This window comes from Octopus sinensis, linkage group LG6, assembly GCF_006345805.1.
Source record: "Octopus sinensis linkage group LG6, ASM634580v1, whole genome shotgun sequence".
Lineage (NCBI taxonomy): Eukaryota > Metazoa > Mollusca > Cephalopoda > Octopoda > Octopodidae > Octopus > Octopus sinensis.
In genome coordinates, this window is record NC_043002.1 from 45,566,604 (window position 1) to 45,579,536 (window position 12,933).

The 12,933-nt window shown below is 33.8% G+C and overlaps 1 protein-coding gene across 5 annotated transcripts in view; it reads right to left on the minus strand.

Annotated features, from left to right (window-relative positions):
- LOC115212823 overlaps window positions 1–12,933 on the minus strand; it is a 71,318-nt gene that overhangs the window by 28,771 nt on the left and 29,614 nt on the right. For 4 of the 5 annotated variants that reach the window (XM_029781586.2, XM_029781585.2, XM_029781587.2 and 1 more), the window contains exons 2-7: window positions 8,988–9,064; window positions 8,815–8,855; window positions 5,866–5,936; window positions 4,520–4,626; window positions 2,351–2,536; window positions 513–748 (exon numbers count right to left, since the gene is read on the minus strand). In XM_029781586.2, the coding sequence (XP_029637446.1) occupies window positions 513–748; window positions 2,351–2,536; window positions 4,520–4,626; window positions 5,866–5,936; window positions 8,815–8,855; window positions 8,988–9,042 (696 nt within the window). In that variant the 5' untranslated portion in view covers window positions 9,043–9,064. The remainder of the gene's footprint in view (window positions 1–512; window positions 749–2,350; window positions 2,537–4,519; window positions 4,627–5,865; window positions 5,937–8,814; window positions 8,856–8,987; window positions 9,065–12,933) is intronic. The other variant, XM_029781589.2, reaches the window with a different exon arrangement.

Below are 12,933 nucleotides of genomic sequence, written 5' to 3' on the forward strand. Positions count from 1 at the left end.
TGTTACAATACACTGAGTGGTAAACTAGATTAAAACCTCAGCAAACTACATTAATGCTTTAGCATTTAAACTGACTGTATCTGGTCTAAATATTCTACCTATTTTAAGTCCAAACCGGCCAGATCCAGACTTTCACATCTCCACTGCAATGTCATTCTAAAAATAAACAATCCCATCTTTGAAATCGCAAAGCTACAAGATAATACAGGATTTTTTTTTTTTAAATGAGAATAAATAAGCATTTCATCTGACAGGGTAATATGAATGCTAAAGGGTTAATGATTAAAGACTTTAATAGTCGAAACCCACAATGAAAATGAATAGCAGTGAAGCAAACAATGACAAGTACTTGTGAATGATAGCAGCCAATGGAAAATATGAAGTTTTCTAAGACTAAAACAAATACTAAAAGTTCGGGGTTTATGAACAGTTAAACCTTATTTAATCCATTAACAAAATGATAATAAAGCTGAGGACAATGAAAGCAATACCATTATTGAGCTGTAACGTACCTTTGTAGTTCCAATTGGAAAATTACCAACCAACAGTGCTATATGCGCATTTGATTTACTTGAACTAGTATCATTGCACTTAATGTTAGTGCTTAAGTGGTTTTGCTTAGATGAATTAGCTACTGCACGACCAAATCCATTCGTTATAGCTCCACCAGAAAACTTGTTTAACTTTTTTGTGTTAACTACAGATTTTTGTTTATACTTATTTCGACTGTTGAAAATACTTGAACGATCTGTAATAAATATAATAAACACAATATAAAAAAGAGCAATAATAATGCAATCAAAATGCAATAATTCTCAGTTTAAATGAGAAGAGTCACAGTTAATATCTAGTCAATTCCAAACGAGATCATTCATTATAAGTTTCTAAAATATTTTTTAAATAGACGCTAAACATTTGAGATTAAAATTTTTTTTTTTTTTGTCATTCATACATCCCTTCACACTGAGTGTTATCTTTTTATTTGTTGTTGCTACAATACATAAAATGCTACCAAATCAATATATGAACATTTTTTAGAAATTTGATGTAACAAAGCAGATCCAGTTAATCCACACCAACAGAGAGAAAATATGAAAACAAATATCAAAGCAATGGTAATGATCAATCATTCTGATGATAACTTGTCATTTACAATTAGATCTACCTTGTCTTATTCTTAAAATTTCAGTTTTCAAGCTGAGAAAATCAATCTAGCAGATAATTTCATTGCGAGGCTTTTGGGGGTATCTTTCTTTTTTTTTTGTTTCTTATATAATGCTATATACTTTTTTTTATCGAACAGATATCTAATCTAGAATGCTAACAAGTTGAATATTATCACTGAGACTGCTTTCAATAGATATTTCTATTAAGCTTAACTTAAATACCCCATTTCTCTCTTGTTAAAGCTCACATTCTCTAATTTTGAAAATGACCACACAATAAAAAAATAAAAACATTCTTCTTTGAAGTCCTTCAGTCAACATAATATTCTTGACAAGTTCAGCAAAGTTTTCAAACTGCTTCCTAAAATAAGTCTCTCAACTGAAAATACTGTATCCTGAAATTGAAAATACACTTTTAATTCACTCATAACCATAAACGTTCTTCCTCTCAATATTACAAACTTCTAATTTATTGGCAAAAATGATATCAACAATTCTCTTCAGAGCACGTTATAAAATTTTATACTTGCAAATAAATTTCTCCCATTAAGACAGTCGACTACATTTACAATATTCACGACCATTCAGAGAAAAGAACAATCAGAAGTTTCAGCTAACAAGTCTTTACAACTGTGAATATCTGAAGGCCTACCCATTAAAACCTACCCAGTTCAATTAAATATTAAACCTGCTGTACATGAAATGATGATGAAAAATGTTCTTAATGAAAATATACCAAGAACAACTTTTTTTGTTACCACATACATACATATATATATATATATATATATATATATATATCCTTTTTAACGATGGAACTTAAAGTAGACACAGTTATAAACAATAGTGTGTAAAATATTGGATTAAGAAACCCCTTGAATGAGCAGTCAAAGTCTGGACCATCCAATTTATACAAGATATGAGTTCATGCCCTAAGGGTAACCTTCAGCTTTTTCCACCCAAGGGGTATTTTGATTCAATATTCCACATGCTATCATTTACAGCATAATCTAATTCTGAGTTGCACAATATTTGATATATGGAATAAATTATCAAAAATGATTTATTTCATATGCTTTGAAGTTTTTAACTACTTCTGACATAAATAATACACACACACACACATACATATGACACATACATGCACATGTGCACACAGACATACAGACACACATAAGACTTACAAGTACCTTGATGATCTGAACTGGTGGAATCATGCTTGCAATCTTCCAACTTGGGCATCTCATTACCACCAGCTGAATGGCTATTTTTAGATTTGGAGAATTTGTTTACATCTCTCGAATCTGAATTTCCACTTATTTCAGAAACATTCTCAGCCTCTGATGTATCTCCATCATTGCCTTTTTTGTCTAAAACAGAAATGAAATGTCTTTTGTCAAGAAAATGTAAAAAAGAAAAAAAACAAAATGCTAATCCACAGATTTAAGCAGTATTAATTCCTTGTACATACATACAGCCATAATATCATTCTTTATAACTTTATCTCAAGTATTTTAACAGGTACTTATTTTATCAAAACAATCCATAACAAAAGTTAGATACAACCCCTGCTCATCTGGTATTGAATTAAATGCTTTATATGTATGAGTGTTTAAAGATTTATACACAGAGAAAAGACCCTTGACAGGACTTCTTACATGCTAAAAATGGCAGTTAAACCCAAATCATGAAAAAAGAATTCTTACGGTATGAATGACACTAGAGTGAACAAAATAAAAAATTAGTTAATCCCATACTCAAGTTTCGTTATTAATTGCCAAATAAATTAATTAATTTGGCATCCGTAGCTCATCAGTGGGATCATTAAATACATGAGTATGTATCTTTAATACGTACTGAAAACAGGTGCGTGCGCAAGACAGCTCCATCTTTATACATTATGGATTCAAATTTAGTGCACGAGCATAGTCAAATAGCCCAGCAGCATTTGACTACACTCATGCACTAAATTTGAATCCATAATGTATAAAGATGGAGCTGTGTTGCGCATGTGTTTTCGGTACGTATTAAAGATACATAATCATGTATTCTTTAATGATCTCTCTGACGTGCCATGGATGCCAAATAAATTCATTTACTTAGTCATTAATAGCGAAACTCGAGTATGTGATTAACTAATTTTTTATATTTTGTTCACTTTAGTGCCATTAACATCATGCCTTAAGAATTATTTTTTCGTGGTTTTGGCTTAATTGCCTTTTTTAGCATATATATATGTGGCACATACATGCACACATGCAGACATACAAAACTTACATGTACCTTGATACAGACTTCTGTGACTGTTTTGGCAGGATTTTTACAGCTGGATGCCCTTCTTAACACCAACCCCGTATCAGAGTGGACTTAGTGCTTTTTATGTGGCACAAGCACATGCTAGGTCAGTTTTGGCAAAGTTTTTACAGCTAGATGCCCTTCCGAACACCAACCACTTTACAGTATGGGCTGGGTGCTTTTAAGTTGCATCTGCACTGACAGGGTCACCAAGTACTTGCAAGACAAAAACTTTTAAAAAGGGGAGGAGGCATTGGAGGAGGTGATGATGAAGTGGTTATAGTGAAACAAATACAGGTGTCTTGCTGAAAGTACAAGGTTACCCCGCCAGAGAGAGAAAGATCAGGAATGAAGACAGAAACAGGTGTGCTACCGCAAAGAAAATACACAGTTGCCCAACCTGAGAGACGTGCAGGAGAGAGAGAGAGAGAGAGTGGGAGACTGCAGGATGGAGATGGTGGCAAAATGCTGGGCATACTTACAAGGAACAGGGATCAGAGTATAAATAAGATGGTTGAGTAAAGGAAGAGAGAGATATAGATAGTGGCAAGTGCCAGGGCATACCCTTGAGGTTCAAATGCCATAAGTGACAGGATATTGCGAAGAGAGTGCAATTAAAGAGTGCAAGTAAGTGGCAAAAGACCTGGGTATATATAGAGTTGGAGGGGCTACTGGATAGCAATGATACAGAGGAACAGGGGTGTGAGGACAGGATTGGGGAGTGAGAGCTAGGCATAGTGAATGAAGGAGGAAATGCAAGAAAGAGATGTAAATTGGTTTGTTGGGATAGGGTGAGGGGAAAGTTTTCTTGTTACATGTGGGTGGAACACCCAGGTCGGGGGCTAGCAGAGGCAATAATAGAGTGAGACAAGGCATGTGGGTAGAACACACAGATCAAGGGCAAGCAGAGAGTAATGATACAGTGGCATTGGGTCAAGAGGATAAGATTGGGGATTAGAAGGTATTCATAGTACATGAAGTGGAAATGTGAGGAAGAGAAACACACACAAATACAAATTACACAGACTACAACAACAAAGCATTTTCATACAACTTACTTTTAAATTTCCTTAGAACAAGTCGACGACCATTTAGTTCTTTGTCACGGTATAACTCTAAGGCTTTTCCTGCTTCTTCATTATTGATACATTTAGCCATTCCATATCTAAATAGCAAAAAGAAAAAATTCTAAAAAATGTTCTCGAATTTAAAAAACTGATCACATATGAACCATCAGTTTGTCAAACCTCTTGCTTCAAACTTGCAAAGACCAAAAATATGAAGGAGGCTTTAGTTTTAATGCATCCATCCATCTTTTCTGCCCACTATTCTTGGGAGGTTTGTGGAGGAAGAGTTTTCAGGCAACCCCTTTACAGGATCCTATCAGAAGCAACAACAGACTTTCCAGCTGGATCCTCAAGCATGACCAAATGAGACTATGGATATTATCCAGCCACCTCCTTCTTGATCTATTCTTAGATCTCTTGCTGGTTGACTCAGCTTGAAGAATCTGTCTTACAATCCTTTCCAGGGACATTCTAATCACATGCCCATAGTATGGAGTTATGACCTCTCAATGTGGAGAAGTAGCGGCTCAATCTGGAGAGATTCCAGAGGTCAAGCAGTCTCTTCAGGTTGAGCAACAAACTCTGTCAAGTAACATTACTCCAGAGATCCTTCAGAGAAACCCCATTTCTGCCACATGTATTATTAATCAAAGAGAAAAATAAAAATAAAAACTCTATGGAAACTATTTTTTCCAATAAGACCATAAATGAAGATAGTAATAAAGTTAAATTCATTTCAGATAATATTGTATTACTTATCAGACATCATTGCATTTAAGCAGTTAATAGTTGATATAGTAAGGCAAAAGCAAGTCAATGATGGTTGGCACATTACAGCATGGTTCAAGACAATAAAAACTTGTTATGTGTATGTTAACCCTTTTAATACCAACCTGCTCAAGACTGCCCTTGCTCTCTGATATAAATTCCCTGTTTTAAAGTTATCTAAATTAAAACTTCCATCAGAATTCCTTGTTAATTTATGTTCCAAACACCAATTTGATAATGACATGGTTATTTTACTAAATACGTCATTCTTTTCAAAATTATTTGAAAAAAGGCAGTATATTTCAAGAGAAATTTAGCAACGAAAGGGTTAAAATAAGTTTCTCCTATATAATTGCTCAATTATAGTCACTACCCAGTTTACAAAATGAAAATTGAAAACAGTTCCAGACAGAAAGATAGGATAATTAGGCATAGCGGATCTAAGCCAACTTGAGGTTTAACAGCAATAAAAATCGTGAAATATCTGTGAAATCCAATAGTTTATCTTTACATCAACTTAACTTGTCTATCAACAAAATTTATCAATATACCTTAAGAAGGTTACTTACGTTTTAATTCCATTGTTAATCAGTTTTAATTCAACAATTTTCACTTCTGAAAAGAATTTTTCAATTTCTTCCTGAAATTTAAAAGACAAAAAAAGCTTAATTAATCTGTTAATATGATGGATTTGGGGGTTATAATTTTAGTTGTTTGAATATCATTTTGTTATATTTTTAACATTCTTTCCATAATTGGAAATTAGTACTTGTTCCCTAGCCTGTAGTTTCAAGGTTTGTATCAATTGGAGAGACCTATGTAACTGAGTGTGTTCATAAAATGTATCTATATTATATAGGTATAGGCATGACTGGATGGTTAAGAAGTTTGCTTTTCAACCACATAGTTCCAGGTTCAATACCACTGTATGACACTTTCAGTGAGTTTCTTCTATTACAGCTGCTGGGTGGGCAAAGGCTTTTGATAGATTTGGTAGATGGAAACTGAAAGAAGTCCATTGTGTGTGTCCCTCTTTGTTATGACATAGTGTGGTAGATGTTAATGAGTGTCATTCATTCCGAATGTTCCCCAAAAACATGTCTGGCCATGAGAAATATTACTTTGCTTGGAAAGAAGTAAGGGTTAGCAACTGGAAGGATATCCAGCCATAGAAAATCTGTTTGAATAAACTCTGTCTCATGCAAGCATGGAAAAATGAATGTCAAACTGATGATGATGACACACATACACACATAAAAAAAAACACAACTTTGGATCCAAAATTTTAAATATTGTAAAACCTTTTAAGATGAGGTCTACTGATGCTTCCACACTAGATAAGATGAACTCCCTTTTTACAAGATATAACCAGGACAATGGTGATATTTTGTAATTAAAAACAGATCTCAATTTTAACAGACATCAAAAATTATACATTTCTTTCTTGTAAAAAATGTGGCAGGTCAACAGATCAATGAAGTCATTTTATGTGAATTAAATACTTCTTTATAGATTATCAAGATCACAAGTAGCATTTGTTGACATTGGATGAACACTATTTTCTTACTCTTTCCTAATTATTTTTCTAAATTTTATTTAGAATAGCTGCAACTGAGGCTACAGATTGGAATCTGGACTTCACAGTCATTCCAGAAGCTGTTCTTCAGCCACCTCTACAAGTGCTTTTCTAACTTCACAAGATTGACAGATACCATCTCTCTCCACACCCCATGTTAGCTTGTCTGTTTGTATATATATAGGATTACATTTTTCAAAGTGTCCTTTCCTAATTTGAGATGAGGGGACATGTTTTGAGGGAAATTTGGCTACTATTTTTCACAGGTTGAGTAACACTTGTGTGTTTATTGATAAGTGTTTGGTGAAGAAATTTTCATTAGCTGCAATGTCTGTTCTCCAATCTATTTAAATATATAGATTTCAGGCAAATTTCAAAAATCTATAAAAAACGGTGTAAAACTGTATAAAGACAAAATGATCTATTATATTTTGACTTACATTTTAATTTGGAATGAATTTGTTTTCTATCAATATCATCATCATCTCATCGTTTAACATAATTCATTCAGTATACTTTAATGAAATATTCTTATTTAAGGGCAGTAAATATATATGACTACCTAAATTATAATGTCACTTGCAGATAGTCAGAATTAAGTTAATTAAGATAGTCAAATAGTCAATTAAGAGAGAATTAAACTTAAAGATTTAAAGATCCCTATTTCGATCTTGACTTTTGGCATGATGACATTTTATTTCGTTCTGGAAATTGTAAATAATCAAAATCTCTGTAGTTTAAAGTGTGGTGGAAAGGCAAGTTTTATAGTCACCCATTACACATTGACACATAATCATCATTTTACATCCATTTTCTGCAAGAGCTAGACTAGTCATTTGGGGTGGGGTGGGGAGCCACTACTCTCATAGACTGGTGCTTATATATCATTTTGGTTTGGTTTCAATGGCTGGATAGCCTCGCTATTGCAAACCATTTGACAGAGTATTCTGGGTGCATTTTCTGAAGGCACTTGCACTAAAGAGGTTTGATAAGTCCTTAGTGAGACAGGACTCAAGGGACCTCACAAGCCTACATTTTCTCAGTTTATTTGCCATCCACTTGTGTACTGGGTGAAAATGATATAAAAACAAATAACAAACAAAATGATACTGCCTTACAAAAAAATAGAAGCACATGTTTTTATCCAATATTTCTCATCTAAAATTTATTAAAAAAAACACTTATCTTAATGAGTGATAGAGATGAATGTCAAGGTTAATACAAGCAGGAACTGAGCTCATAATACAATGAACCTTTCAAGGTTTAAAAAATAAAATGCTAGCTGCACCTTCTCCTAAAATCTGTGGCACTGAGCCAGATTTTGGAAGAGGGTGTCAGAACTAATGTAAGGAAAAGAAACTAAAAATATTAAAAGCATTTAATCTGGCACTGAACCATTTTTAAGAACTTGCTAACTCAAGTACCAGTAATATACTACAATTGATTCTATTGATTTTTCCTTCCACTCCTAACAAAAACTGACTTTGTATTTAGTCAAAAGAAACCAATATTTTACAAATTAGCTCATTCAGAAGAATTGACATATTTTCCCCCAACACTTCTTTTACTTCAAACATTCTTTGATGAATATGAGAAAGAAATCTGATATGTTATACAATGATAGCTTGTTTTTGTGCAGTTGACTTATTGACAAAATGTGGCTTAGATAAACTCATTCAACTCACAGATAAATGTAAAAGAGAAAAAGATGGCAACATTAATCTGTGAGTGAAGTGATTTAACAAAAAGTACTTTACTAAAAATTATTGACTCAACGCATCAAATAAACAATTCAATAATTACTAACAGTATCAAAACTTTGCAAAAGACATCAAACCTATAGGGTGAAAAAAATATTAAAATATTAAAGAAAAAAAAGACTTAAAATACCAAATGATTAAAATCCTAAAGATGTAAAACTGAAAAATACATTTACACTTACTTGTGATATATTTGTTGGAATATTACCAATGTAGATTATATCTACAAAGACAAAAAAAATTACATTAATAATAATAATAATAGTAATAAATAAAATCAACAGAAAGCCTATTAGATATGAAGAAAAATCCAATTGATAAACACATTCAATAGAAATCAATATTATCAATTTACCTATTTTGCCTTCTTCTCCAGCTGTTAAAGCTCTGTAATGTATATCAGCACTCATGTTGAAATTACTGTCAGCAATACTACAATGATGAAAGAAAACAAAAAAAAAATGTTTGAATATACCAAAAACACTTGGGTTAGTTTAAAAGCTCGTAAACAAAACAAGTAAAAGTTTGTATTAATGCATTTGGTAAGTAAAAATTCCACCATTCATTGGGTAACTGGAACCATGAGGATTATTCGAGAAAGGATACACTGAAGTGGTTTCCTGTTGCTTTTTCCTTATCCATGGGAAGAAAAGATTTCAACATCAGAAGCTCACAAATTACTCATCAATTATACAATATACCCACCACTGCTATTGATCCTATGCAAAGCTGCTGGAACTAGACCATTAATAGTTAAGTACTTCTGCCAAGGACAGAGCGCAGAGTCAATGATGGAATAGTCTGTCTAATTAATAGACCAGCATCCCTTATTGATTCAGCCAGTGGTAATTTTCAAAGCACTTGGGTATGAAATTTGTACTAGAAAATATTGTAAACTTGATGTTAATTATTACGGTGAACACTACAAAGATATAATAGAATTTTGTTCTCTTTCAACAATCACATGCTGTACGTTAAACCTTTAGCATTTAAACCAATCATATCTGACCCAAATATTCTACACGTTTTAAGTTCAAAACCAGCCAGAACTGACCTTTCCCACCTCCTTTTCAAAGTAATTCTAAAAATAAACAATCACATCATCGAAATCTCAAAGTTGCAATATAGTGCATGATTAGTTGAAAACAATGTGAATAAATAAGCATTGCATAATGTGAATGCCAAAGGGTTAAACGGTCAAGACCTTAACACTTAATGTATGTAGTTTATGTCACCTTTTATAATAATGCTCAGCTCCTGTATACAATACTGTAAATAAATTTACAAAATCGATTTAAACTAAAGAAATCTATTTGAAAAACCTACAATGGAAAGTGACCAAATAAACACTAAGTGTTGAACTAGTGTTGGTAAAAGTAAGAAATTACCCTTTTTGGTCATGACTGACCATGGGATTGCACTTAGAAAGTTCCTCTGCAAGGGACAAGTCCAGGCAAGGCTGTTTATGGAAGATTGGCAGTTGTCCATGCATACTAGCCTCCCCTCTCCATGCCACCAATGTTACCCAAGGGAAAAACAAAAGCCAATACAGCTTGGCACCAGTGATGTCGCAACTCATTTCTACAGCTAAGTGAACTGGAACGACATGAAATAAAGTGTCTTGCTCAAGAACACAACACACAGCCTGGTTTGGGAACTAAGCTCACTACCTCATGATTGTGAGCCCAATGCTCTAACCACTGAGCCACTCTTTAAAAGAAGGTGAAAAAAAAGAAAGCAAAATAGCTGAATAGGCTGCAAATAAGGAATCTATAATACTGCTCTAAATCAAAGTAAAATATCTTGGAACTGGTTATAAAACGCATAATTAAATACTATATATGAGAAAACTAAAGTGTTACCCATCATATGATGGATTCAATTAGGAAGTATACTTTTGCCGCTATGGGTAATATCAGGAAATATGATATAAATTTCTATCAAATTCCTTGGCACTTATACAAAGTGATGAAATGTATATTAATTTTCAAAAGCAAAAATATTTATTACCTTAAAATTAATTTATATGTGTGGTACATGCATGAAACAACCACTCAGAAGATCTCCACTCAGTTGGATTAATGACATAAAGAGAATGAGACTGCAATGGAGGAGGGCAAGATCAAGAATAGAACGGATGAAATATTGTGGTCAGTAGATTGAAAGCAACATCCGACCAGTCAAGTTGATGTATTTGTCTGTATATGTACATGCCTAGTTGTGTGTGTGTCTGCTTGCTTTTGATATCATGTGACAGTTGCAAGTAAGTGTCATGGTCACAGGGAAATATTACCTTGCTGGGAAATAAAGGATGGTGACAGGAAGGGCATCCAGCTATAGAAAAACTGCCTCAACAAATTCCATCTGACCCATGCAAGTATGGAAAAGTGGACATTAAAACAATGATGATGTGTGTATGTGTGCGTGTGAGCATGTATATGTTTATATATGTGTGTGAGCCTATTTTACACACATTTACACACATTTTTTAGTGTATCTGTCACTTAACCTAATAAAAACTTATTTGTTTTATAACATTTTTATTTGTTTGTTCATCTCTATAAAACTTTGTTTTATGGAGAGAAATATAAAACATTGCTTTACACGTCAAACTGTTTAAATACCTTTGCAATTGACTGTTCACATTTTATTACACATTTTCACTGTTCTTCAAATAAATTTTCTCATATAATACATTTTCATTTCTTCTATAATACACTTATAATTGACTTCTTCCCCTCCTCTCTCTGCCTCTACCTATCACCATTTCACCCTACTCTTTTTTCCCTCTCTCCTTTTTACTCCCTCTAATTTGTTTTATAATCCTTATTTCTATTATATTTTTTGTTTTATTATAACTGTTGTGCTTTCATTCTTGTCTTTCTTTCTCTAACTACCCTGTCATTTACTCCACCTCTTCCTCCTACTCTCCAAGATTCTATATCTCTTACTCTGTGTGTGTGTGCGTGTGTGTGTGCATTCTTTACTCATTGCCTGCCACCAAGTATGTGCACTCATCCTCCAATGTTAACTCTCTCTGCATCTCTCTTTTCCTCTCTCTTCCCTTCTCTCTATACAGTATAAAGGACAACTAGAGAAATCATCCAACCAACCACCCACCCAGCATTTATATTGGCTATTATTATATAATAACAGTAGCCTGGAGAACACAACTTAGCCATTCAGAAACACACAAAGACTACTGGTAAATTCCTCTTCAAAGTGCAGGGTTTTTTTTATTTTTTACTTATTTCAGTCATTGGACTGCAGTCATGCTGGGGCACTGCCTTGCAGGGTTCAGTCAAATTAACTCCGGTACTTATTTTTTAAAGTCTGTTTTATTCTATTGGTCTCTTTTGCTAAACTGCTAAGTTACAGGAACACAAAGACACACACACATACAGATAGATACATATATACATACATACATACATGGCAGGATGTAGCATGTTTGTGTGTATACATATGATACATATGTATAGTGGACTTCCACAGAGTTTCCATCCATTAAATTCACTCATAAAGCACTGGTCAGCTCAGGGCTGTAGTAGAAGACATTTGCCTAAGATGCTGCACAATGGGACAGAACTTGAAACCATATGGTTGCAAAGCAAGTTTCTAAAGGCCTTTTCTTTTTGTTTTAAATAGAAGGCCAGCAGTTCCTAGGCATGCAGCTTACTCTTCTCCTATCTCTTTTCTATCACCTCACTCACTCGCTCTCTCTCTTTTCCTTTTTATTCCCACTATAATTTTCATACTTTACCATACTATTCTAAACTCTTGCACTTTCATTCCTCTCCCTTTCTCTAACTACTCTGTCACTGACTCCCCCACCTCCTCCGTGATGCTATCTCCCAAAGTGAAAGGCATGGCAAGAACCAATACAGTTTGACACAGATATCATCACAAGCAAAGAGCCACAACAAATAACACCAAATAACACCTTGTACAAAGCTATAATAATTTTCTTAATCCATTGCCCAGGACTGGTACTTCATTTATTGATCCCCCCCCCACCACCACCACCACCCAGGATAAAAGTCAAACTTAGCAGAGTTCAAATCCTCTGAACTCAGATCATAGAGCTGGAAGAAATGCTGTAAAAATTTCTAACGCATCGTACTCCAACAACTCTGCCAGTTTGTCACTATTAGTTTTCCTATATGCACAGCCATTTAAAAAGACTAACTTAAAAACTTACGTCTGTCACAAGCCCTAGGATTTATGAGGTTGAAACTGATACTTTATTTGACACGTGAGGAGAAATCATGTCTGGAAACTTTGTGACATACTTAGATTGA